At 39.4% G+C, this 26,404-nt stretch overlaps 13 protein-coding genes and 1 non-coding gene across 14 annotated transcripts; 6 read left to right on the top strand and 8 right to left on the bottom strand.

Annotated features, from left to right (window-relative positions):
• Window positions 1–29: 29 nt before the first annotated feature.
• On the bottom strand, window positions 30–2,207 carry usp107 (U1 snRNP-associated protein Usp107; the record flags this gene model as incomplete). Its single annotated transcript, XM_056181103.1, has 3 exons — window positions 30–266; window positions 318–2,134; window positions 2,189–2,207. The coding sequence occupies 3 exons, from the start codon at window positions 2,205–2,207 to the stop codon at window positions 30–32; spliced, it is 2,073 nt and encodes a 690-aa protein (XP_056035547.1).
• A 230-nt stretch (window positions 2,208–2,437) lies between these two features.
• mrp21 (mitochondrial ribosomal protein subunit S21) lies at window positions 2,438–2,906 on the top strand (the record flags this gene model as incomplete). The annotated part of the gene is made up of 2 exons (XM_056181104.1): window positions 2,438–2,522; window positions 2,617–2,906. The coding sequence occupies 2 exons, from the start codon at window positions 2,438–2,440 to the stop codon at window positions 2,904–2,906; spliced, it is 375 nt and encodes a 124-aa protein (XP_056035546.1).
• A 696-nt stretch (window positions 2,907–3,602) lies between these two features.
• Window positions 3,603–6,655, top strand: its8 (pig-N; the record flags this gene model as incomplete). The annotated part of the gene is made up of 4 exons (XM_056181105.1): window positions 3,603–3,753; window positions 3,893–6,234; window positions 6,288–6,476; window positions 6,524–6,655. The coding sequence occupies 4 exons, from the start codon at window positions 3,603–3,605 to the stop codon at window positions 6,653–6,655; spliced, it is 2,814 nt and encodes a 937-aa protein (XP_056035545.1).
• Window positions 6,656–6,840: 185 nt separating this feature from the next.
• On the bottom strand, window positions 6,841–7,257 carry ibp1 (Cdc25 family phosphatase Ibp1; the record flags this gene model as incomplete). The annotated part of the gene is made up of 1 exon (XM_056181106.1): window positions 6,841–7,257. The coding sequence occupies one exon, from the start codon at window positions 7,255–7,257 to the stop codon at window positions 6,841–6,843; it is 417 nt and encodes a 138-aa protein (XP_056034946.1).
• Window positions 7,258–7,841: 584 nt separating this feature from the next.
• Window positions 7,842–10,955, bottom strand: cta3 (P-type ATPase, potassium exporting Cta3; the record flags this gene model as incomplete). The annotated part of the gene is made up of 1 exon (XM_056181107.1): window positions 7,842–10,955. The coding sequence occupies one exon, from the start codon at window positions 10,953–10,955 to the stop codon at window positions 7,842–7,844; it is 3,114 nt and encodes a 1,037-aa protein (XP_056035544.1).
• Window positions 10,956–12,752: 1,797 nt separating this feature from the next.
• new20 (ER exit protein) lies at window positions 12,753–13,161 on the top strand (the record flags this gene model as incomplete). Its single annotated transcript, XM_056181108.1, has 2 exons — window positions 12,753–12,937; window positions 13,017–13,161. The coding sequence occupies 2 exons, from the start codon at window positions 12,753–12,755 to the stop codon at window positions 13,159–13,161; spliced, it is 330 nt and encodes a 109-aa protein (XP_056035543.1).
• A 57-nt stretch (window positions 13,162–13,218) lies between these two features.
• rps1701 (40S ribosomal protein S17) lies at window positions 13,219–13,806 on the top strand (the record flags this gene model as incomplete). The annotated part of the gene is made up of 2 exons (XM_056181109.1): window positions 13,219–13,221; window positions 13,414–13,806. The coding sequence occupies 2 exons, from the start codon at window positions 13,219–13,221 to the stop codon at window positions 13,804–13,806; spliced, it is 396 nt and encodes a 131-aa protein (XP_056035542.1).
• Window positions 13,807–14,014: 208 nt separating this feature from the next.
• On the top strand, window positions 14,015–14,089 carry SOMG_20108. Its single transcript has one exon. It is a non-coding gene; the product is annotated as a tRNA-Lys (tRNA).
• Window positions 14,090–14,505: 416 nt separating this feature from the next.
• rpl803 (60S ribosomal protein L8/L2) lies at window positions 14,506–15,267 on the bottom strand (the record flags this gene model as incomplete). The annotated part of the gene is made up of 1 exon (XM_056181110.1): window positions 14,506–15,267. One exon carries the CDS (start codon window positions 15,265–15,267, stop codon window positions 14,506–14,508), a length of 762 nt encoding a protein of 253 aa, XP_056034945.1.
• Window positions 15,268–15,735: 468 nt separating this feature from the next.
• Window positions 15,736–16,491, top strand: dcn1 (neddylation protein Dcn1; the record flags this gene model as incomplete). Its single annotated transcript, XM_056181111.1, has 1 exon — window positions 15,736–16,491. The coding sequence occupies one exon, from the start codon at window positions 15,736–15,738 to the stop codon at window positions 16,489–16,491; it is 756 nt and encodes a 251-aa protein (XP_056034944.1).
• Window positions 16,492–16,850: 359 nt separating this feature from the next.
• On the bottom strand, window positions 16,851–18,347 carry aly1 (arrestin-related substrate adaptor Aly1; the record flags this gene model as incomplete). Its single annotated transcript, XM_056181112.1, has 1 exon — window positions 16,851–18,347. The coding sequence occupies one exon, from the start codon at window positions 18,345–18,347 to the stop codon at window positions 16,851–16,853; it is 1,497 nt and encodes a 498-aa protein (XP_056035090.1).
• Window positions 18,348–19,093: 746 nt separating this feature from the next.
• fzo1 (mitochondrial dynamin family fusion GTPase (mitofusin) Fzo1) lies at window positions 19,094–21,385 on the bottom strand (the record flags this gene model as incomplete). The annotated part of the gene is made up of 1 exon (XM_056181113.1): window positions 19,094–21,385. The coding sequence occupies one exon, from the start codon at window positions 21,383–21,385 to the stop codon at window positions 19,094–19,096; it is 2,292 nt and encodes a 763-aa protein (XP_056035091.1).
• Window positions 21,386–21,714: 329 nt separating this feature from the next.
• tea4 (tip elongation aberrant protein Tea4) lies at window positions 21,715–23,973 on the bottom strand (the record flags this gene model as incomplete). The annotated part of the gene is made up of 1 exon (XM_056181114.1): window positions 21,715–23,973. The coding sequence occupies one exon, from the start codon at window positions 23,971–23,973 to the stop codon at window positions 21,715–21,717; it is 2,259 nt and encodes a 752-aa protein (XP_056035088.1).
• Window positions 23,974–25,023: 1,050 nt separating this feature from the next.
• On the bottom strand, window positions 25,024–26,283 carry fap1 (L-pipecolate oxidase; the record flags this gene model as incomplete). The annotated part of the gene is made up of 1 exon (XM_056181115.1): window positions 25,024–26,283. One exon carries the CDS (start codon window positions 26,281–26,283, stop codon window positions 25,024–25,026), a length of 1,260 nt encoding a protein of 419 aa, XP_056035089.1.
• Between the last annotated feature and the right edge of the window lie 121 nt (window positions 26,284–26,404).

Here is a 26,404-nt window from a genome sequence, read left to right on the forward strand (position 1 = left end):
AATTCATTTCGTCAAGACTTGTACATTAATCATTGTGAAGCTCCAGTCCGTAAAATTAAGAGTACATGTAAGTATCGATAGACTTTACTAACGAATTCGGCGGCATCCTCGTCCAATGCCATTTCCAATTCTTCCGCAAGAGATCTCGCGTCTTTATGCTGCCGTACATGTTCTACCGTGAAGGTAATTAAGGAGTCTTCTTGAATTCCAATGTATTCAATGATCTTTTTAGTAACGAACTTGTGCATTTCATCCACAAGGAGATCCTAAATAACTGTTAATAACCGTCCCCTCTTTCTTTTCCATTTATAACCTACCTCTGTAACTTTACTCCAATCGACAGGACAAGACCAAAGAGCTTCCCTTTCAGCGGGAATCTTTTCAATCATTGTGCGGAGTCTTTCTGCTCTTTCAGCTTCATTTTCTTCCAGCATAGGTCGATCAGCACCATGCTGTTCGGTTTGCTCATCTACATCTTCTTCTTCCAACAACATTCGTTCAGGAAGACCAATCTCACGTTTAGTTGGCTGAGTAGCGGCTTTACTTTGCAATCTCATCTTGAATCCTCCTTGCTCTGGCATTTCGCTGCTTACAGCAATAGTACCAGGCGCTGGTTGCTCCCCTTCACCGGTTGTTTCACGGCCAGCTTGAGCTTCGTCCTCTTGTCGGTCAGCTGCGTCAGCATCTTCTTCTCTAGCTTTAGCAACAGCTCTATGACGAATCCATGCTGCACGGTCAACAAAATATTCATCATGAGAAATTCTTGCCTCTTCATCGTCGTCAAAAGACGCAAGTTTTTCAGACATGTAGGCTTTCGAAGAGGTGAAAGCTATTCTATCTTCCCGTTCCCTTGCGGCTTCTCGTTCCAAAGCTGCACCTCTAGCTTTCTCGCGATTTAACCAACGACGTTCTCTAGCGTAGTAAGCATCCATTTCAAGATCTTCCTTCTTGCCCATTTCTTTGGCATATATTTCTTCATCAGGCATTGTTTCAGGGATGCCGGATTCTAATTTTAAAAAGGTTTCAACGGCGGATCGAGGAAGGCGAGAAACCCGATGCCTAGATAATAACTCTTGAAGCTCTTCATTTTTCTTACGGAACTCTCTTCTTTCCTGTTGCTTAAACTCCCGATGCAACCTTGCATACTCATCTCTTGCTCGCTGTTTTTCACGTTTTCGCAAAGCTGAACGATCGCGGAAGGAGCGAATTTCTTCCTCTATGACAGGAAGAAGCTCTGGATTAATCCCTTCTAAATCAGCAGAATTGATTGGAATTTCAAGTTTACGGCTCTCGTCGAGAGACTTTTCGGATTTTTCTCGGGCCTGCCGAGCAGCATTCTCAATCCGAGTACGTACCTCTTTGTTACCAATATCCTGACTGATTCTCTCCAAATTTGCGTGAATTTGTTGAAGACTAAGGCTTTCTTTTTGTCTATTTTTATAACGATTTTGTTTCCATTCCTGATATAATGGTTCATTTTCTGCTTCCGTAAGAATGGTAAATTTGGTAGAGGGCTTTCCTTCTTCCAGAGAAGGAAGGACAAAATCTTGCAAAGCTTCCAATGCTCTGCTAAATTGCTCACTGGACTCGAACTCGGCAAATCCATAAGAAGCCTGTTCTCCTTCAGCATCCAAAACACGACGCCAGCAAGCCAGCTTGCCGGACAACCGCAAAATTTTATCAATCCAAAAATCATTTAAGCTGCTTGGAATGTCACCCAAGACGAGCGTCCTACGAAGTTGTTGGGTATTTGGAGGAACGAAAGGGCGTGATTCCTTTTGTGTATTAGCTTTCTCATTCACAGACGTAGATGGATTCCTTTTCTCTTCCTGGTCAATGGTTTTATGATTCTTCTGCACTCCCTGCTGGTCTTCTTTTCCAACATATGTGCCACCGGTTTCTTCTGCTTTTTTTGGTAATCGACCGAAGTTCAGCACCGGCTGAGAAAAGTCAAATGGGGTAGTAGCGTCTGGTGTAGCAGCTGCAAATATAGAATTCTTCGATCCATATAGTTTACTATATGTGCCTTGAAACCCAGCTGGCAAGGGCGCAAATACGGGTTGGGCAGGAATCGCGTATGGCATGCCATTACTCATAGTAGGGACCTGTTGCCCTGAAGGTAACGCAACAGAAGCTATATTTTATTAGTTAACAAAAGAAAAAAACCCACTTTTATTTCAATTCTTACGTTGATTCTGCCTCTGCATGATATTGGAGAAGAGTCAAGTTGTTACGCGTTTGTCAACAAAAAGTGCTCACTACTTCGCGTTGGTATTCTCAATCAAGTTTAGGCCTCATTTATAGCACGCGTCAAAGTTAATTTAAGTCAATATACCGTAGTACGCAATGTAATATTACGGTTTGTAACGAGGGTGTATTTTGTATTCTAAGGGCCTTCCTTCACCGTTTGCACTCAACGAGAGTTCTACCGTATAAAATGAAATGGTCGGGCTTTTTAATGGATTCTGTGAGCGGTCGCACGCGTTTTGCATACAATGAAAGGGAATTCAAGAGACAACAAGGTACGGGGATTGTTTTCGCTGGAATTGCTTCCCTATATGGGAATAAGCTGTTACTATCGGGTTATGAGGAATTTCACTGACAAATGTTTTGCAGAGGATGCTGAGAAATTACAAATGAGTCTGAACCGAATGGTTCCTGCTGCAGAAACAAAAGATTTAGGCGCATGCGTCACGGTAGGAAACAGTCTTACCAAGGCTTTTCGTCAGGTGGATCGTATTTGTATGAGAAATAATGTTCCCCGTCAATTCAAAAATCAACGGTTTCATGAAAAACCTAGTGAAAAGCGTTCACGTCTTCGCTCAGAAGCCCATCGAGCAAAGTTTCGTGCCGGTATTATACGACTTGTTAGTTTAGCAAAGAATATGAGACGCTGGGGATATTGAGAAAAAAGCTTTTAAAAATAAACTTGCATGCTAGCTGACTTTCTGAATAATGCGGTCGTTACTTGCTAACACTTACATTTTTGATTGATTTTCGGTACACAATGTCTTTCAAATCAGATGCTACTTCCATTAATCTTTTGATGCCTCCCCTCTTACATTCCAATATGTACATACTTTACGGGTTCCATTTGGAGTTTTGCAGTGGAACATATATGAACAGTTCTGGGTTCGCTAGGTTTTTGTTCAACCTGAACGCTTCGAAGCTAAATTGCCTACCTTTCAAGTACCAAGTAAACAAAAATGAAAACATCGCTTGCATAATAGCTTGAAAGCTTATGTTAGTACTTAAAAGTGTTCTCTTCGTAATGATAGATAATTTTCAATTCAAAAAGTGAATTGAATGAGCGTGTTCAAAAATCCAGAAATTCGCTAAAAAATAATTAAGAACCTATAAATAAACTGTTCAATAAATTGATTGCACTTACTTTTCATACTTTTATTTTATAAGCGATGTATGTATTTCGCAAGGTTACTGTATTTGTCACTTTCGATTGTGTTACCCACCAAGTATATCAGCATCAAAACATAATAACCTCTCTTAAACACAACAACATAACCGCTGCTGAGCGGTAATATCGGAATTCATCGAATTGAAAAGGAAATTTTGATGCAATTGCTTATGCTCAAACAATCGAGATGTTTGGTAGACTTTTAATTCTTGGGATTCTGTTCCACCTTGTTTACTTGAAGTCCATCTTTGACATCTACTTTGTGACGCCTCTGGCTCATGGAATGGGACAGTATGAAGCTGGACAACCACCTGCGAACCGTCTTTTTCTGGTTGTTGGTATGTAGAGAGACCCTTAGACTAGCTTCGCATAGCGACTTAGGCGTGATACCTTTGCCTCGCTTTCTGTTGAAGCAGTGTTTCTGCTCTAATCTGAATTCTTATTGTGATATTTTTACTTACTAATTCTCTCATTTAGGTGATGGATTGCGTCCAGACAAACTTTTTCAACCTCACCCTGAAAGCATCGTTGGAAAGGGTCAGACGTACGCTGCACCATTCTTAAGGTCTATCGTTTTAGAAAATGGTACCTTCGGAATCTCACATACGAGAGTTCCGACGGAATCTCGCCCTGGTCATGTTGCTTTGATTGCTGGATTTTATGAGGATGTGTCTGCTGTTACCAAGGGCTGGAAGACGAATCCTGTAAACTTTGATTCTGTGTTTAATCAAAGTCGTCATACGTTTTCCTTTGGTTCGGAAGATATCCTTCCTATGTTCTCTGAGGGAGCTTCCGATCCTGCTCGTGTAGATACCTTTATGTATGGTCCTGAACTCGAGGATTTTTCCGGTAGTGGAATTGTGACAGATGAGTGGGTATTTGATAAAGTCGACAAGCTTTTCGAGGATTCTTATACTGATCGTAAGCTATGGGACTTACTCCATCAGGATAAAATCGTTTTCTTTTTGCATCTTTTGGGAATTGATACCATTGGACACAATAAACATCCAGATTCAATTGATTATATGCAAAATATCCAATACATCGATCAAGGAATAAAGGAACTCGTTGGAAAAGTTAATCGCTACTACGAGGACGACGGCGCATCTTCTTGGGTTTTCACAGCCGATCACGGGATGAGTGACTATGGAAGCCACGGAGACGGTGCTCCGGAGAATACCCGGACGCCAATCGTTGCTTGGGGTGCTGGTCTTAACAGTCCAACCTATGAGAAAGGCGTAGGCCATGATGAATTTTCTGCCCCATGGAATTTGTCAAGTGTAAAGCGCGTAGATATTCGGCAAGCTGATGTTGCTGCACTCATGTCGTACTTAATTGGTGCTAATTTTCCTGTGAATTCTGTGGGCCAGATTCCGTTAGATTTTTTAAATTGCAGTATGAAGAGAAAAGCTGAAATTTCTTTAATGAATGCTCTAGCAATCGGTGAACAGTATAATCGTAAGGCTTTCCTCAAGGCTAATAGCAGTTTCCATTTCCGACCCTACGCTCCTTTAAAAGCTTATGAGGCCTCGAAACAGCATATTTTAAATCTTGTGGAAAACCACATTCAAGAAAATAACTTTAAGGAAGGAATTCTTGCCAGCATAGAATTTTCAGAAAGCGCTCTGCAGGGTCTAAGATATCTTCAACGGTACGATTGGTTTCTGTTACGATCGATAGTACTTCTTGGCTATCTTTCTTGGATTACCTATGTGATATCCTTTGTTTTTAGTAACAACACGCATCCTGAAATGAAACAGAAAAACTGTATATCTGTTTTCCAGAGAGTTATATTTAACTTGCCACTGCTAATTGTATCTTCGTTCTTCTATCATCAATCAAGCCCATCCTTCTATTACGCGTATGCGGCATTCCCGACTGTCTTTATCCAATTAATATATTCCGACTTTCCTAATGTCAAGATGGGTTACAGAAAACTTATAGAAGACGAGAAGATAAGCAATGGATTCTCTGTGTACAATATTGTATCCATTGCTTTGTATATCTTCGGTTTGCTGCAATTCGTTGTATACAGTTATTTCCACCGTGAAGGGTTCTCGGTATTTTTGATCATCTTTGCCGCTTGGCCTTGGTTTCTTCATACCGACTTTGCTTTACTCCATAAATCTTTGGTTAACACATGGTCCTTGTTGAACATCTCGTTGTGCTCTTTTACTTTATTACCGGCAACTAAAAAGGAATCACTGCCATTAATTTGCTTGGGGGGTTTGGCAATGATTACCGTGGGCGGTTCATATATTGTCTATCGGAAACGACAAATTTATCAAATGAACTCGACTGTGAAGAATTCTCACCTTGCATCTCAAATTTTGATTCTAATTATGTCATTCGTCGTGACATTAAAGTTGACAGATTCTTTGCAGAAAAATGTGCCCATCTCGCCATGGCTAAGAACGTTCGCTTCCTTCTTGCTGATTTCTTCGTATATTGTACCCCTCTTGAAAATACCAGGATGCAATCATTACTATTTAGACCGTTTAGCAGTGCTGTTTTTGATGTTTGCTCCAACAATGTGTATGTTGTCGATATCATTTGAATCCTTGTTTTACGTGGCTTTTTTCTTGACACTTGGACTATGGACACAGTTGGAAGCGAAGCTTCAAGAACATATGAAGCTGAGCATGGACAGCAGTGGTAGAAGGCTCAAATGCAAGCTTGGCTTAACTGTTTCTCACTTTAGAGTGTCCCTATTTTTTTACATATTTTTAAACATTGCCTTTTTCGGAACCGGCAATATAGCATCGTTATCCTCATTTGCCCTTGATTCTGTCAAGAGATTGATTCCCGTCTTTAATCCAGTAAGTACTAGTTTACAAACTTGTTTATGTATGATATTCTAACTTATTAACAGGTGGCTCAAACTGCTCTGTTACTTTATACAATCATTATCCCTTTCGTCGCCCTGTCTGCCGCCTTTGGAATTATGAACAAGAGATTAGGAGGGATTCAGCAAATTACCTTTTTCTTGGCGATCGGTATGGCAGACTTCGTTACTATCAACTTCTTCTATCTTGTGAAAGACGAAGGTTCATGGCAAGACGTAAGTGTTTATTTCACTTTGAAACAGAATACTAACTGTTTGTTTAGATTGGCATAAGTATAAGTCACTTCTGCATTAGTAATTTGTTGATTTTGTTCATTATTATTTTAGAGCGTGCAGGTGCTATACTTTCAGCGAAAGTTTCATACCATTGTTACGAAAAAATCAAAGCTAACTGATGAAAAAAACACGGTTATTTATATTTATTATTCGAAGCTGAATATAATGATAGTTTAATCAGATACTGAAAAGGATAAATATGGGTGATTATGATTGTAAAAACGAATAATGAACTAAAAAAGAACGAAAGTGTAGGAATTAAAACGAGAGCAAAGAAAAAAAATAAAGAAGGATTACATGTAAGTTATTCGATCATGTTTGGGACGTTTCCAAAGCGAGACCTCCATGCAAGAAATCCGCCATGGAGTATATAGATAGAAGGTAACTTTTGGAAGGATTCTTCTTTTTCAACTGAGGATAATTCCTTTTTAGACCATAGATTTTGAGCTTTAGAACGCAAAGTCTCGTAAAGGATTCTGGCAGCTTTTGGTCCACGCATTTGAGAGTATGTGCAATGGACAACAATATCCTTTTGCTGTAAAAGTTGCTCAACATACTCATCTACTAAAGCGAGAAACTGTTCGGATGGAATATTAATGCATCCAGGAATATGGCCTCCTTCAAAATCATCATCACGAACATCAATTACTGAGATTTTATCCTGACCTCCTGCTAGAAGATCTTTTAGACTCTCTGCAGAAATGTAATTCAAAGAGCTCATCCTTGCTATAATTTGCAATGCAAATCAAAAATTGTCAGTAGTGGGAAAGAGTTATTGAATTTTAAGAAAGAAAAATACAGGTAACGATGTTTTTTGTTTTGAATACGATATGGCCTTTAAGATGATTTTTTGTAAGTAGGGAAGAAATTTCGGTTTTTACGAAATATGCAGCCTTTTTTTTTACTTGGATTCATTATATATTAATTATGATTAAATAAATTATTTTTTATGTTCTTGTCTGTTGCCTTAAAGAAATTAAAGGACCATAAACAAATAAACAAAGCGAGGAAGCAAATGCGTACGGGTCGATGGAGAATGGAGAAAAAGAAATTCAACTGAAATTAAGAGAGCTCATAAACACAAAACTTAAATCCTTGCTTGTATAGAAGTGGTCTCATAAACGTAAACGATAGGAACAAAAGAACGTAACAAGTGGTGAAACTGAAGAATAATAAAAATTATTTGGATGAAGGATAATGATCAAAACCAAAAAAAAGTAATAAATGAAGAAAGGGACTGGTTACACATAGGAAGAATGCTTCGTATATAGAGTACCAATTTCGAGCATTGCCCATACATGGTACTCATGAAGGAACATTTCGAGACTGTATAAAGAGCCGCTTCTCCAAGTCAGTTTCCGATAACTTTGACTGGGAAGTTATTGTTCGACTTAGGGTTCTTCTTAGCTTGCCTTTACGGTGAGGCTTGCTCAAAGTACGCCGAATGAATTTCCATGATTCTGCAAAGATGAAGAAAAGGATAACTGCAACAGCAACAACTCCCCATTCCCATCCAATTGATTTATGCTTGAATACATCGCTGTTTATAACAGGAATATAAATCGTAGGAAACACTGATGCAAAGGCCAAGGCAATGGCCCATACGAGAAACCTGTTTTCAACCAGTTTCCTGAAAAAATAGCCAAAGGTCCATTCTCTCCAGGAAATTCCATCAAGATTAAAAAATGAGTTGTCAAAGTTTTTGACTTCAAATCCCATTATCAGAACACAAAATGTTACTACACAAAAAACAGCAGATCTCGCACGAAACACTTCTCTGCAGCCGTCATGATAATAGGAATTGCAATCGTAGCCCAAATTTCCAGTTCCAAAAGCATATATGATCACTACCCAGGTCATCAGTGACATGACACCAATCAAAAGCCCATAGGCTATCATGTCGAAAATAAGACTTTTTGTAAAAACTCCTACTCTATTATCATGAGGAAGGCGCTCCATAATATCCGGTTGAGCTTTTTCCATACCAAGTCCCATCGAAGGAAAGGACGATGTAATCATATTACACCACAGAATTTCTACAGGAGACATTGGGAAAACCGACAAATGGTGGATATCACGAAAGGCAAGACCAACAACCAGAAGGATTACTTCGCCGACGTTGGATATTAAAAGATGCAAAACGAATTTCATGATATTGTCAAAAATTCTACGACCCTCCTCAATAGCATTTACTATTGACGAAAAGTTATCATCAGTCAGGACAATATCACTAGCGTCTTTAGCAACATCACTTCCGTTCAATCCCATCGCAATTCCTACGTCGGCTTGCTTTAACGAAGGAGAATCATTGACACCGTCGCCAGTCATAGCAACATAGGCTTTTCTTCGATGCAAGGAATGAATCATTTTTACTTTGGTTTGCGGTGCACATCTGGCAATGACCAAGCAGAGAGCTTTCATATTGTCTATTTCTTGATCAGATAGAGCATCAAATTGCGGGCCAGTCATAATCATCCACGACATGTTTGGGTCTTTATCTGAAATATACGGTGGAATAATACCCACTTCTTTGGCAATGGCCTTTGCCGTTTCAGGATGATCACCTGTAAGCATGTGTACACGAATGCCGGCACGATGACAGAGATTAACAGCCTCTTTGGATTCAGCACGAGGAGGATCATAAATTCCAACAAGTGAAACAAAATCCAAATTTGATTCAACATCTTCTCTAGGAACCGCTTCCCATTCAGTTGAATAATGAATGGATTTTTTCGCCAAAGCTAAAACTCGAAGCCCTTGGGAAGCAAGCGTTTCCATTTGTGCCAATACAAGGTTTCGCCTTTCATGATCTAATGGATGTGCCGCAATGGTTTTACAACGTTCCAAAACTCTTTCAACAGCACCTTTGGCGTATACTTCTGGATTGCTTTCCTTCTCTTGCATTACAACCGACATACGTTTAAGTTCAGAATCAAAAGGGTATTCACGCAAGAGTTTGTGACTCTTTAAAAGCTCTTCTCTTCCATAATTAAAGCGTGAAGAAAAAACGTGAAGAGCAATTTCAGTGGGTTCTCCCTTTGCGACCCAATTGCCTTCTTTGTTTATACTAACAGTAGATAAATTACAAAGCGAAGAAATTTTGAGAACTGGATCTAACTCTTTAAAGGCACGCAAATCTTTCATCTCTTCAAGTTTTTGATTCTTGGCATTTGCAAGTGTCTCCATTGGCTGATGAACGGTAGAAACGGTACCTGCTGTTGGATCAAAAGGGCTTGAAGTTTCAACTACAAGAAATCCAAAAGACGGAATCCAAACACGACGAGTGATCATTTTTCCTTGGGTGATGGTACCAGTTTTGTCAGAACAAATGTCCGTAACACCGCCTAAAGCTTCGAGTGCTTCTAGTTTTCGGACAATTACACGACGAGCAGACATATTCTTTTGACCCAAAGCCATAGTGATCGAAAGAACCGCAATCAAGGATTCAGGGATAATGGAGATGCCCAACGAAATGGCATAAATTGAAACTTCATTACTGACATGAAACGTATGAGCTGCCATAACTACGATGGCAAGAACTATGGCGATAATAAACAGCACATAGGCAAGGACAGTCAGCTTTTGCTGAAGGGGAGTACCAACATTGAGACCGAGGATGCGTTTAACGTAATATAGGAAAACTCGGAAACGATATGTTTTAAGGTTTTTCTTATAATTTTCGTCACTTGGATCAGGTTTTTGGGAAAAAATTGGATGAGATTGACGAAGACTAGCTGCGATGCCACCAATTTCCGTATTCATACCGGTAGCATAACAAATCCCAGTTGCGCGACCTTTAGTAACAACAGAGGAGGAGTAAGCAAGATTGATGCGATCTCCAACGGGGACCTCTTCGCTCGTGTCAAAAACGGCTCGGGCATTTTTGACGACAGGGAGGGATTCGCCTGTAAGAAGTGCTTCATCCGTTTCGAAATTGATAGTTTCAACAAGTCGGATGTCAGCAGGGACAACGTCTCCGGTTTTAAGAGTAGCGATATCCCCAGGTGCCAACATATGAGACTCTATAGTCTCTTGTTTACCGTCGCGGATGACATGTGCCATGGGAGAAGCGAGAGAGCGAAGGGAGTCCATTGTTTTCTCTGCCTTGTATTCTTGAACAAAGCCTACAACGACGTTGAGGACAATAATGGCAGATATGACACCACCCTCAATCCAATCAGTTGTTCCAAACGAAAGGGCTGCAGCAAGAATAAGGACTACGCACATGGCATTTAACACTTGTCGAAAAAATATATTCCATGCAGAGACACCTTTATCGCTCTGAAGACGGTTTTCGCCGTATTCCGATATGCGCTCATGGGCAGTTTGAGAAGGAAGACCGGACTGAACACTTGTTTGTAATTGTATTTCAGCATCTTCAATACTGGAAAAATGGATAGGGTTTTTTAATTTTAGCATATGCAAAGAGCTAAACGATAGCGAAAACCAAGAGGAGAGTAAAATCCAAAGTACACAACGAGAAGAAACTAACAAGGGAATGTAGCAACAGAAATGTATAGACAAAAATAGAAGCTATTAAAGAGCAATAGCAGCATGAATCCAGTAAACAAAAACTCTTTGAACGAATGAAATAAGCAATAACCAAAATTACTTTATTTTTTAAGCTCTCGGGGAAATATGGGGTAGGCTTAGGTGCAATATGAGCAAATCTTGGAAAAGAGGTAGTGAACCGTTGAGAAGACCAAGGAATGAATAACTTAACTAATTCAACTACTAGATCAAGCTTGAAAGCTTTAGAAAAAAGATTAAGATAAAAAAGAAGGTGCAGTTTCCAGGTCGAAAGATGACATCAATGAAAGATTACAGCTGAACTTCACTTGACGCATATAAGCTTTCGGCTAATGCGTATTGCGAATGTGGGAACCCAAGTACAATATCGCTTATTACACGAAAATATCAAAAAATGATGTCATGTAAGTAATATCCCGAGTTCGCCATGAGATCACGCTTAGCGCTTGAAAAAAAAGGTAAACAAACAAATAAACAAACAAACAAGAAAAAAGAGTTTTCGGATATTGTTTGTTTATAGCATCTACTTTTGAACTTTTTTTTGTTTTAATAGAGTATCCAAAAAAAGAAAAAGAGAAAAAATTGATGGGTGAACTTGGATTCATTTGAGCAATACTCTGAATTAGGGCTTTCTTCCCTAAAACCTTTATATGTTTCTACCTCCACAGATGATACTGGAAGCATACCTTTTAATAAAAATTTCAACAAAAGTTGGTCTCATTTTATAAGCTTAATCGAACATTCAACTTGTGTGGCTAGCTATACTAAAACAGCACTAGCTTGAAAATTGTAGAGGGAAATCAACAGAGCGACAGGAGGTTAGTAGAATGTGAGTCTTGAAGCAAATTGCACTTTTTAGAACCAAAATATTTCCTATAAAACTCGAGACCATTATTGGCAAAAGGAAGGAAACAACAATACGATACAATATCAGCAAAGGACTATGGGATTTGTTTATTGATTGATCATTTTCCAGCTTTTCAAGTTTGCCAACATGCTCTTATAGGAACGAGAAATTAAGGAATGATAGAGTAATGGAATGCTCATTGTTTACAGGCCAATGCCAAAATGCAAATTTTTGCCATTATCGCAAAATATTAAGGGAACACCATTTGTTTTTTCTTTTTTTTTTGTTTCTATTTTTCATTCCTTTAATTAACCTGATGCAATAAACTATTTGCTCATATGAATCACGGCGATTCGTTTCACAATTTGATGTTTCCTCTTATGAAGGTATAAAGCAATTGAAGGGTCGTCTTTAAGATACGAAAAAAGGAAGCTTTTCTAACACTAAATTGAAAAAAACTCTCCTATAGTATGCAGGAATGAAACTCGTCTATTCCTGCTTTGGATTCACATAAAATGGTCATCTCAAAGGAAACTAGCATATCTCAAGTCTAAACACTGACTTATTTTAGGGAAAAATTTCCGATACTGATTCATAGTTAGTTTTTTTGGTTGTATTTTCTTCTTAAATTGTCTTTTTCTTTTCGTCTTATTTTCCTATCGTCAATGCCCTGACCATCCTATCCCACTAACTTGACGACATTTCTGTTTACAGTTTCATTCCCTTTTCTAATCCTTCTTTCCTACATCAACAGACTGGTTTCCAAGTATTTGATATTGCCTTTGCTTTTCTTGTGCTTTAAAACACGCTTTTACCGTCTTTCCACTCACATTTCCCCCATGACCGACTCATATACTCCCAAGCCAGGCTACTCTTACTTTTGTCCATGTGGACAACTCTTCCTTACGCTTCTGGTCCCTCTTACAACCCTTCCAGAACGACAACTCGACCATACATTTGTTGTTGATGAATCTCTTCCTCATATTGCACATTTTCTTACAGGAACCCGATATTATATTATAAGGTAAACATAGTACGATATATGATTGATTAACTTAGCTTCGATTTTTGCGGATGAATTTGTCAATGACTAACTGGAATAGATATGATGGTGGATACGAACAAAGAATTGCTTTATTATGTCGTCGCTGTTCTGTAGAGTGCGCCTATGCTCTACAGACTGCACCGGGATACCTATATCTAAACCCTACCCTATTTGAAGAAAGGACAGTCACAGTTTCGGTTTGAAAGTGAAAGCTGTTGGTGTTGCAACGTTACCACTTCCATCTCAAAAAATCCTCCAAAATGGTAAGAGGCTAAATTCGATAGGAACAGGACAATGAACGACTAGTGAGGAGATGGGTTGCAAATGATTTTCCTGCGAAAAAGTCCAACAAAGTTTGAACATTTTGCCGGTCAATTTTCTTTCCATTCCTTGTGGTTGGTCTTGTTCCGTTCGATTGTTTGTAAACTAGTTTGCTGTTACTAACGAATGCTCAGGGTCGCGTACGTACCAAAACCACCAAGAGAGCCTCCCGTGTCTGCATTGAGAAGTACTACCCTCGTCTCACTCTTGACTTCCAAACCAACAAGAGAATCATCGATGAGGTCGCTATCATTGCCTCCAAGCGTCTTCGTAACAAGATTGCTGGTTACACCACCCATTTGATGAGACGTATTCAACGTGGTCCCGTCCGTGGTATCTCCTTCAAGCTTCAAGAGGAAGAGCGTGAGCGTAAGGATCAATACGTTCCTGATGTCTCTGAGCTCGACATTGACCGCGTCAACGTCGATCAAGACACCAAGGACATGCTTAAGGTTCTTGGTTACGAGCAAATTCCCGTACGCATCCTCGCTCCTGCTCCTCAAGAGCGTTTCAACCGTCGCAGATAGGTAATGAAATTTCGGTCGTAATGGGTCCTAAAATGTCAATTTAAATGTATATTTTTTACTGTTAGAATGTGTTGAATGTAGAGTAGTTCAAATGGAAACCTTGTAAGGTTTGTAGTTTAAAATGATTAAATGATGAAGATGCTTGAAGCTGCCTTCATTTAGTAATAAATCCAATAATAAGGTCTTAAATTCTAACTATTCAACCAAGTCCCGTTTAGCTCAATCGGATTAGAGCGTCCGGCTTTTAACCGGAAGGTTGCGAGTTCGAGTCTCGCAGTGGGAGTTCTTTTTTTGAATATCATTCACTTTTATGAATTGACAGCGCTTTTATGGGACGAAAACCAAATTGTAGAAGAAATAATTTTCAATACACAAGTTTAATCCTTCAGAAATCAGATTATCAAATATTACTTATTCAAACAAACCAACCAGACGATTCCAGCATCATCTTCTCTATGTATACGCAGCTTGCAAACTTCCAAATGATATCTAAGATACTGTTTTTCCAATGAGCTGAACATTACAAGTACAAATTATACACGAGTTCTACAACAAGCAAGTATGACTAAGAAAAATAAGTCTCATCTTTCACCAAAAATTTGTGAAAAGGAATAGATATTGGTACGGGGCTTGATTTGGAGAAAGACTATGGAACTAGAAAAGACCCTAGGAATAAAATAAAGTACAGAGGTGAACAACTTAGTTCTCAACAGCGGCAGCACCACGCAAGAGACCACTTCTGCGGGCAGCAATAAGACCAGCCTTTTGACCAGGAACGGAACCACGGGGAACAGTGGTAGAGTGACCAACGTGTTGATGGTTACCACCACCATGAGGGTGATCGACGGGGTTCATAGCAACACCACGAGTCTTGGGCCAGCAGTTGCGCTTAACCTTGTACTTGTGGTAAGCACGGCCAGCCTTAAGCAAGGGCTTGTCAACACGACCACCACCGGCAATAATACCGACGACACCACGAGCGGCGGAAGGAACAACCTTCTTGGAACCAGAAGGCAACTTCACACGGGTCTTGCCAGTGTCAATGTCGTGGCCGACAATGATGACATAGTTACCAGAGGAACGACCCAAAGCACCACGGTCACCAGACTTTTCTTCGACGTTGGAGGCAATGGTACCTTCAGGCATTTCGCCAACGGGCAAGACGTTACCGACGGTCAAAGCAGCGTTCTTACCACAGTAGATGAATTGACCAGTGTACATACCTTCAGTAGCAACGAAGGTCTCAACATCAGTACGGTAGTGGTAAGGGTTGCGGAAAGCAACTCTAGCCAAAGGAGCACCACGACCAGGGTCATGGATGATCTTTTGGACAACACCACGAATGTATCCGTGGCGCTCAGCAAAGTCCAAAGTACGGAGCTGAGCGGCTCCCTTACGAAGACGAGTGTGAGCTTGGAAAATTCCTCCGCTCTTTCTTTGTGCTCTAATGACACGTCCCATTTTGTTGTAAGTTTTTTGTGGTGTTTAAGAGAAACCCGACTTCTGTGTATTTGCAAAAAGTTTTGTGTTGTGTTATTTTCAAACCGTGACTGTTTAAATTTCAGTAGGGTAGGGCTGAAATCGTTTAGAAAGATAGAATGATACTTAGCGATGAAATATGTAAACAAAGCGAACTTCAATGAAGGAAGGACATAAAATTGGTTCAGATTGTATCTTACTTTTATTTATTTCTTAATTTATTAGCAGTATTGTTGATTTTGTAGATTCTTGAGTCTGGACTTGATTAAACAAAAGTTGGTTTCATCACTTAAACATTCACAAAAGATCATATATAGTGACTCAACAGTTTCATCTATAGCTTTGTTAGCAAACAGATTACTTCCCTCTCGTCCTTCTATATTTGTACCTATCGTTTTTTTCTTTTTTTCTTCAGCTTCAGGCTTTGTCGTTTTCGTTTTAATACTCGTCATGAAACCAGATACCCGTACACTTACAAGGGAATTTAGCAAACTAACGAATACTCCATCTAAGACTGCACTCAGTTGGTTGAAGCAGTACGACTTCGACATAGATCTCGCTTGTCTTCATTGGGCTGAAAAAGAATCCAAAGCTGAGGCTGAAAAAAGAATCCACCAGCTATTTGACCAATTCAGGTCTTTTGAAGATGCCAACATAATCGATTTTGATGGATCTGCAAAGTTATTTGAGACTTTGGGTGTTTCCTTCGAAGATCCAGAGACCTTGTTGATTTCTTATTTGCTCGAGTCCCCCAATATGGGTGAATTTGAGCGGGAAAAGTTCGTTCACGGATGCTCTACCCTATGTGTGACCAACCTGTCCGATCTAAAAAATGTCGTTGACCAAAAGATCACTCTCTGGAAATCGGATCGTACACTCCAAAAAGCCGTCTACATTTACTCCTATCCTCTTGCCTGTGATAAAGGAAAGAAAACTCTTGGTACTGGAGTAGCAATTGAGCTTTTGCAGGTCCTCTTAAAATCGTTATTTCTTTTGCTTGATCACTGGGTCAATTTCTTGCAAAGTTCACCGATCATCGATCGGTCCTTGCCTAGAGACACTTGGAACGAATTATGGGATTTTTCAGTTTATACTGAGTCGTCCCCAGATTGTTCAGATTATGATTTTGAGGGTGCTTGGCCAACCCTTATAGATGAATTTGTCGTTTACTACCGAAAACATGTTTTGAATATTCCCGAACAGTAAAGTGAATGGCTTCGTATTTCCTTGGTAAAAAAGTTTATGAGATCAGCAGCACAGTCTTTCATGAAATCTAGTACAATAAAATGAACTGCAATACATCTTCGTCAACTACTCTTTCCATCACTTCCAGATAGCGTAAATTATTCATTATTATGAGTACTTTAAAACAGTAGGTATTAGATTATAAATAACCGAAATATAATATGTTAACTTTAGAAATACACTTCCAATAAACTTATAAAAGCAGATTATATACAAAAAAGCATATGGTCTATCAAAGTAAGCCAGAAAGATTGTGCAACGAGGCTCCTCCATAAAACCCTTGGAAATTTCGGAGAAATAGGTACAAACGTGCTCAGTCACTATTCATTTAAACCACCATCAAAAATATCATCATATTTAGGTGGAGGCACCTGAAAAGAGACTGACGGCCATTCATCAACGGTTGGAGAAGATGTACCGACAACTTCCGGAAGATTGTTATTTAAAAAGGAAGAAGGATCGTAAATTGGTGTGCCTTCATACGCACAAAGAACTTCACTAGATGGCACGCGAGCACAATAAGCAGGTAAGATGGTAGAGTCTTGTGAGCAACGACAGGATAATAGTTGAACGGGAGAATCAATACAAATTTCTAAAAACTTTGCATCACCCATCAATTCTGGCGAATCATTACATGAAAACCGAAGCACCGTTCGTAAAGTATGGGTAACTCGGATATTTGGATAAGTGGTATCAAAATGTACAATGTTTGCAGACATATCATGACAACCAGGAATCCGCAATTGATCAGCCATTTCATAATTGTTCCCTCCCAACGTTTTCCACTGAGAAAGCAAACACTCATCACGAGGAGCTGATCGTTCGTACAATAACAATTGTCTGGTTTTCTCTTTACGGCGAATTGTCCGTTGTCGGCAGTAATAGTATCTTCTTTCCATTAAAAACAGACGAATCTTTTGGATCTGAACATTACCAAGAGGAGTAAATTTAAATGTGATAGGAATCAGTTGTCCCATAATGAGAGATTTTTCCCCCAATTGGATTTCATATTTGAGACGATCTTCCCAGTTTTTCGAAACGATGATAGGCTCAGCAGTAGCAATATTAGAGCTACAGGGACTTCGAATAAGTTCCAAGCCCATGCGCCCAGTGTTTTTTCCGGAAAAGGTACCATAACGATCAACAAGGGACTCCAAGTAATAATTTACACTCCCCATATCCATATGAATAGATTCCGGAAAGGAGCAAGAAATGGGTAACTCAAAATGGTACACATATTCGCCTGGATAGAAACATTCAGGTGTTCTCGGATAGTGCTGTTCGTCTATATAAGTAGGGATAATCTTGTGCCATACGGCCCCATGACTCGTGTTATTTCCTGCATTATCACTATGAAAAAATAACCAAGAATGCGATAAAAGACTGTGTTCCTCGTATGTTTCAAATAACTTTGGAGGAATTCCTTCAGGCCACTCGGTCCTAGCTTTCCCTCGAAGAGTTAGCTGCACTTTACGAATCTTGACAGGCTTCAATACATGTAAGCAGAGAGATCCACGCAATACTGCTGATTTTTCACTTTCAATTTCATTTGTAGTGGTTCCCGGTAAATACAAAACTGGCTCTGCAAGTGCTATTGCAACCCGAAAACTAGAACATGAAGAAAGCAACATCCATTCCCGAGCAGGGTAAGTCAGATTTGTGCACCGAGATAATTTCTTTTCTTGATAAATATGTTTTGTAGGATCCGGTTGAACCGGTCGATCATTTAGTCGAATAACGGGATCCACCCCGGAAGTGTTTGTAACATATGGGAAAACGTTGTCGTGATGATGACTCCTTAAAAGAGGTAAGTACATAAAAATTTATGCAAAAGAAATATAATGTTAAGCGAATCTGTGTAATGCAAACCAAAGCCAATGGGCGATTACTCCAAACGAACTAACTTGAAAACGGAAAAAGATATGTAAGAGAATGAGCTGGCTATAGACTTTTCTTGCTCAATTCTTGAATACAAGCTATTCAACAAAGTAAGCCACGAATGAAAAGGCCTTTTTATCTCTGCTAGGGAAAATTGCTTAATCTTCGTATATATCGCTCCTTTACCGCACTTCCAGCAATAGAATCGATATTCAATTACTAATTCCTGTTCCAATAATCTGTAAATAGCCTAAAAAGTCGATTATCTTTTCAGATTCTACTTTATAGAGTAGTTTGCAGTATCCAGGTTCAAGAAGTGGTTCATGATCACTAGCCCTTTAATTGGGCAGCTTTGTGAAAGTTACCAAAAAGGAGGTTACTTACTTTCTACAGTTATACGAAAATTCGTATGTAGTCAGTTTCATCTGTTTCGCTAATTTTCCTAAGGAAATCGCCTCTCATACTTCCATAGCAAAATCCATTTTCCCAAAGGAAAAAATGAATGTGCGTAAATTAATACAAAAGTAATTATCATTAAGATTCTGATTATAACAAAAAAAAACTACGAATTGCTTCTCGATATCGTTTGAGACCTTTGTACAGTGTCCGGTATGATTAGTTCGCATTAGTATAATTAAAGCTTCAGTAGATAGGATAGCCATAAACGTTCGCTCTCTTTTTATCATTAGTATTTCATCTCACAACCTTCTAAATGAACAGTCAATGTCTTCCTTTGTGCTTGCTGCAAACGCTTGTTCATCTCAGCAAAGAATTTATGGGCTCTTTGACATATCCTAAGTTCATTTTCTGTGCTTGCGATGGTCTCCTTTTGCTCATCCCATCGATGCTGAAACATTTTGCGAAGATCATTCAAAGGAACGTTTAAAACCTTTCGACTTTCGGTACCAATCCATAAACTCGTATTATGTGAGAATTCTGTCTCCCTTAGAGAGTTTTTGATTTTTTCTGATATTTTCAAGGGTAAAGCTCTAGGAATATCATAAACCACATAAGCAAAGACGGCGATTCCAGTCAACCCTAGAACTGGGATCAACAAATTTTGTAAGGTTCTAGTTTTGAAGAAATCAAAGAAAGAAAGGCCGAATTTTTCTACCAAGCTTGTAAATACTGTGAATGAAGGAGTCGTTTTGCCCAATACTAAAAGTATCGTACTCACAGATGCACTCCAGGTACCTAGTCGTTCCGTGAGGTCCAAATCTATAAAGTCCAATATTCCAAGCTCAAAGCGAAAATGCTTTTGTAGCTGTAATTGATGTCGACGTACAAACATTTGGTGAGAGCGAAAAACGGGGATCAGGGCATCAGAGAAATTTTCTTTCATATTCTCTTGAATATATTGAACAGTTTCACTTGTCCTTCTTCTAGCAAACTCTTCTGATTCCAACAGCGTTTCCTCAAGGTATTGCTGCATAGCATTTCTAACCGAAACGCCATAATTATAGGCAAAAAGAAAGCCAGAGTATTTGACGCTGGAAAAAGAATTGAGATGTTCAATTGCCGTTTCTAATTGAACGTGTGCATGCTGGGTAATGGACTGCACAGTGGACTCCACAAGAGCTTCGGCTTTCTGGGAAACTTGCGATTCCTGGTGCTTTGAGCTTCGAAACCTTGGTGATAAATCTGAAATTTTGTTGTGTAGATAACTCAAATCTTTATCCATGCATTTTAAATTGTAATCGCAAATGCCAGTTAAGTCTAAAAGCAATCCAACAAGATACTTTCGAACGGGCGCTAACTTTGATTTGGAACGATTTTCCAAAACAAAAGTCCGCAAGGAATTTTCCATTTGATAAAACAATGGATAGATAGGGTTATCCTTTTGGCTTGAATCCGCCGCTACTCGACAACTTACAAAATGAACCAAGTCTTTAGCATCAGCGTATGTTTCAGGTGAGAGATTTTGAATTTGATCAAGAATAAGACGCTTGCATCTCTCTTTGTCTCTGATATTATCAAACTTGTTGATTATAATGAATATATGTGACTTTTCTGTAGAAGCATTCTTTAAAAATTCAGTTGCTGAAAGGGTAAAGTGATTCTCTGCATTTACCACAAACACAACAACGTCAATTTCTTCTTGACAAGCAAATACAGAAGTCGTTTTCATTGAATCAGTATTCAAACCTGGAGCATCAATAAGGGCAATGTCCGTGATGCCATTATGTAGCAAACTTTCATAGGCTGGCCGTCCATCATCTATGTAAACCTTCAGCATTGACCAATTTTCTGTCTCATATACAAGTCTTTTCAAATCCTCAATAGGAAATATCACATAGGTGGAAGAGTCCGTAAAAGAATACGTTTTACCATGTGGTACGGCATGGACGCAGTCTTTCTTATCGTTGAATTCCGCATCCAAAACTTCACAAAATACCTCTGTGCATGGTTGCTGATCTTCTGGGAGGATATCTCGGTGAACAAGTGCATTGCAGAGAGTAGATTTACCTGCATTTAAGTCACCAGTTATTAATACTTTCGATGATGTATCCTCAACTCTTGAGTAGAGAGAAAAAAGATGCCTATTTACTTTTTCAAAGTACACTTTCAGTAATGATTCATGGGCTTCTGAACCAAGCCTACCGATGATTAATTCATCAGCTTCAGATTTAGCATGCAAAGCCAAGTCAAGAGTTAAGATATTCATTTTTGGAACATCAAGCTCAAATGTTTCATTAGAAAAAGTCGATTTTGTTCGTTCAGAGCCCCAGACGCTATGAAATATGCATCCTTGCATGGTCACGTACTCATTTAACTCGCTCAAGAGATCCTGTAATACGTGAATGGAGCGCAATAAGACATTCTTGTTCTGATTGTATTCAAATTGTTGACGATTCGTTTCATCTTTGTAATTTTGGATACTCATACCGTTCACACCTTCCTGATTGTTCAACTTGTCATCTTCAGACACCGACGAAGCATCTTGCTTCTTTAAGCTCTGAGAAGTCTTTTCTGACATTAATTTAGGATATACACGGTCAAATATTCAGTCTTTTTTATTAAACTGACTAACTCATACAAAGAAAAGCACTCGTGACTTGTTTACTGGTGAAATTCTTCCACTTCTCAATACAGTTATATCGACTTATAAGTATTATATACGAAATTGAGCTCTAGCATATGTAGGATAAAAAAGCAATCATTGAATTAGAAAGCAATTAATAACTATAAACAAAACGAAATAAATACAATTTACACTAAAACTACAATTGTAACGGAATATCAACCAAAAAGAAATACAGCTCTGAACTGTGCCGGGCAGAAAACATGAACGTTTTTAACATAGGATTAGCCGCTGGATTTCATACCCGAAGCCAACTCGTCAGACAAGTTCCTTAAAATATTAGCATACGACTCTTCTAACTGTGAGCGAACATTATCTTCATTAGGGTATGACGATTTTGGAGATGCTCGTACACCAGCTGACTTAACGGTCCAATATAAATCGCTAACAGAATCCGGATCGGTTATAAAATTTTTAAGCCTCTGATTAAAATCGGTATGACAGTGAGACAATGATTTTTGGGTGGGTACTTCGGCTGGAATGGATTCTTGTTTTGTAAGGACATCTTCTGGAATTGATGTAGGAGGAGAAACGTAGGAAGAAGGGCTCTCCGAAGATTCTGTATTCAAAACTTTATCTTGATACATATCGAAATCATGAGATCCTGGCGTACTAGGCTCACCACTTCCACTAACTAAATCTGGAGTAAGACTCTGGTCATTTTTGTCAGATTCCGAGGCAACAGACGATTGATACAAGCTAAACATAGAATCCTCGCCAGATGCAGTATAATCTTTTGATTCGTCATGATTATTATCCTCGTTATTAAAGGCAGCCAGACTAGAATTTTCTTCTGGTAAAGCTTTGCGTTTAACTCTGAAGGGCGAAGTAATCCTCTCCGGTGACTCTTCAGCATGACTATCATTTATTGTAATTGGGGGGGCATTTGAACTTCTATAAAGTTGATTTCGGTCGTCAACAAGGCTTTTTTGACTCATATTGGAATTACCTTCCGCATCCTGAAATGTCGGAGACGAGGGCGCCGAAGAAGAAACATTATGAGGTTGCAACTCAGTTTCTTTCCCTCTAGCCAAGTCGACAGAAACAGAATGTCGGATGGGTTTAGGTATAAACTGTTTACCCTCAGAAATCAATGACGAGGGTATACGTGGTTCGCTAGAGTGCATTTGATTTGAACTTGGCTGCTCCTTCTTATCGGTGGACTCAGCCCCAAAATTAGCAAAAGAATCAGGGCTTTCAGATAGACGGTCTCGCAAATTAGTAGCTTCCAACCGCTGTGAGTGAGTTTCAGCACTTGAGGCTGGAGCGGGGCATGAAAGAGGACGATCGGGATCTGGAGATGCAGATGAATTTAGTTTTAAGGCACCGGTAGACAATGCTCGTTTTAAGGGGGATGGGGCTTTACTAGAAAATCTTGGAGTCGGAGCAATCATACCATGGTTACGATACAATTGCTCGCCGTCTTCCTGAAGTCTTGTTTCGCTCTCGTCAGCATCGTTATGATACTTGGAATCGGAGGAAACTACGTTTTGAAAGTCCCTACTTGAATTAAAGTTCGCGGAATCGGTAGGCAAAGTGGAGGAACGAGTGGTAGCGTGTTGTTGTTCAGTAAGAGAAGTGTTGGTTCGATTATCATCATCCTTGTCGTCATCATCATCATCATCATCAATAGCATCGTCTAGATTAATTGATTCATCATCTGAGGAAGTATCGTTACTGGTGGAAAATTCAATTTCCAGTCCATTTTCGGCTACTGCACGATTTACCATGGCCTCGTAGTCATTCTCTGAAAATGAGGCATCATCCATATCAGGATCAGTACCGGGGTTTATAGGACAATTAAAAGCAACTCGCTTCATGCGAACTCGAACTAATTCGTCATTTTTGCTAAAAGATGGAGCAAGGGACGGAGCTGGAAGAGCATTTCCAGAACTTGAAGTATCGGAATTCTTGTACTTGTTCAAGCGTGCTAAACGCTCACTAGGTGTTTCAATATATTCCGCAGGTAAATATCCAATAGTAGAGTTGTTACAAATTTTAACAAGCCACCAATAACTATTGGAATCATCCAAAAGTATCATCATCTCGCCTTTTTCCGCAGTAACTTGCCCCTCCACGGTAGCGTCAAAACGGCGAATAGCATAAACATAGTTGATGTCAATTTCTTCTTCATTAATAGAGGGAGACGAGCTTAGTTCTGCTTCATACAGAGCCAACGCTTCTTCCTCATCAACTAGGTCGTCGTCGTCATCCGAGTTTTGGTTCTCTAAATCGAATAACTCATCGTAGTCTTCATCCAAGTCATATTTTATTGTAGAATTAAGTAAAAGATCTTGGTTCGTCGAGGGCAGGGAAGAGGTATTTCCCGAGTCGTTTCCATCATTTCGTAGTTCAGTAAAGCCTTGATCAGCGGATGAAGCTGGTACTATCGAAGCATTGGAAGGCATGTCTTCATGGTTTTCAATTTGTTGTTCAATGATATGAAGGCTATCCGAAGAAGGAGCTGGTGGAGCCTCTACCATGACGACTAAATAGTTATATCACAAAATGCCAGTCGAACACCAAATGACTTTTTCTATTTTTTTTATTGGATTCTTACAAAAGGGGTTTTTTTTTAATGAACAGGAATCAAGGAAATGCGTATCGAGGCAAGTTAAACAAAGTAAACTTAAGGCCCTTTTTTTTTAAACCAAACACAAACACAAACCAAATTCTAATAATTCTTTATACGAAAACAATCTTCCTTAAGAATGTCCTTCCCTGCTATTTTCATCCCAAACGTATTAAAAAATGGGTGAAATCGTAATTTCTATTACCCAGTAAGTCGCGTGTTAAGGACACGTATATCTGAAGACATGAAAATGACTTGGACCATAGATCAGCAGTGCTTTGCGTATTACGCTAGTAATATTGTATTATGAAGTGAGTTAATATAATAAAATGAAATGAAATAGTTTGGACATTAGAAAGAAACAAAAGACTTAATTCATTAATTAGAAGAAGAAGTAGTGAAAGGTTAGGCGTTTGGGATCCTCTTTGGACGCAAATCGTAGACGTCAGTATGGAACGATAAAGTAAACAAACACAAGGGACGCCATGCTCCTTGCAAGCTAGTCTGTACTCTCGTCTCAAGCTTTCTAACTCTTTGTTTAATTCTCAAAAATCATGTATTCTTAGAAACCTGCCATAGAACTAGGTCCTTTGAATTCATGAATCTTTTCTTTCGTTCGCAGACTATTGACCTTCTAAGCGGTTCCTTTATCCTTTCATTGGCTTACGCTGTCGTTTTGTTCATCTTCATCCCTTCCATCTTTATCTAATTCTTTTCTAAATAAATGGATGGTCCCATGCCAAGTTAACAAGGAAGCACGGTTCGTCGAAACGCAGGCAAACAAAAGAGATTTCGTGTAAATATTGGAAAGTAGACGTTGTGGATGGTGTAAAAATTGAGTTTTACAGCTCATGAAATTATACTTTCATGTCGTCGTCAAAAAGTAAATGCTATAAAAGCAACAAAGTGGAAGAAATCATTGGAAGCACCATTCTGACATAATTCATGCAGCTTTGAAGGACTAATATTCAGGAACAGGTTTAAACGCCTCGGGATCGTATTCGTACGCCAAAGGCCCCATCCGGCTTCCGTCTAGCTTGAATTCTCTGAGACTGGGCTTCTCCCAAGCCCATTTTTTCAAGTGTTCCTCGTTTAATTCTCGCAACATACAACCAACACTATACTTTCCCAAAACAGGAAAAAATTTAAAGCCATGCCCTGAACCACCAGTGCACACAAACAAGTTTTTATATTTGGAATGAAAATCAAAAACAAAATCAGCATCGGCCGTATCTGTGTAATAGCATACTCTCGTCTTTACAAAAGGTCTTTGACTAAGTTCCTTTCCGTAGAACGTACGTAGGCAACTGCGAAGATCGTCTTCCGCCTCTTTTGGGAGGGTGGTAGATGACACAGGAACCAAAGGAGGCACGGATTCTTTTTTGTCATCTTTTAAATTCCTTGTTCTGGTGAAGCCATAACCATGCCTAGCAAACTTTAAAAGACCATCTCTAGTCGGTGGAAAGCTGTAAAACGCAGTCTCGAAATCCAGAATGACAGGGTATTTGCGGTATCTTATGCATTCTTCCTCTGTCAGTTGAATAAAACCGACAGGCTGGCCTACTGCCAAAAACCGATTTTGCTGTTTTGGAAGAAGGGATGCCGTCCATGCTCCAGTTGCAAGGACAACTAAGTCGGCACTTCTCTTCTCACCGTTCAAAATTTCGACACCAACAACCTTGTCGTCTTGGGTAATTAACTCTTTAACCGTCCCGCTGGGACCACAAACGAAGGTGACGCCTTGCTGAATGAGATAGTTTGCGACGGACTTTACCGATTCTTCTGCATCAGCCCATCCGGATAATTGATTCACATACCCTCTTTGATGGGCTCCTAATTCAGTATACCAAGCAGAGTAAAAGCTGCGTACATCCTCAGTATTACGGATTTTCTTACAGGCAGTACCCATCGCGGACAGGTTATCGAAACTGGCGTCTCGGTACATTGAGTCGTTGGGACCAAGGAGTAAGAGTCCAGAGGGATGAAAGTGATTTTGGAAGAGAGGATGGTTTTCCCAATCCTTTAGGGCCTCCAAACCCATTATGCAATAAGTCATATCTGCATAGTCAGGACGGATGATTCGATTTACATCCACAGAGGAGCCATCTACAACAGGTGGAACAGCGCGATCCAAAATGGTAATTTTGTAACCTCCACGTTTAGTCAATTCTAATGCTGTCGAAAGGCCAAAGACTCCGGCTCCAACAATAAGAACATCCATGACTTGAACGTTTCACTACTTGATTCGAAAAGGAACTTACTTCAAGAGTTTCCGGCTGAAGTAGCAAAAGGGAGAAAAAGGATACGAAGCGTTTTTATCCTACCTAGAAAAAAAAAGAAAA

Source organism: Schizosaccharomyces osmophilus, chromosome 1 (assembly GCF_027921745.1).
Source record: "Schizosaccharomyces osmophilus chromosome 1, complete sequence".
Taxonomy (NCBI): domain Eukaryota; kingdom Fungi; phylum Ascomycota; class Schizosaccharomycetes; order Schizosaccharomycetales; family Schizosaccharomycetaceae; genus Schizosaccharomyces; species Schizosaccharomyces osmophilus.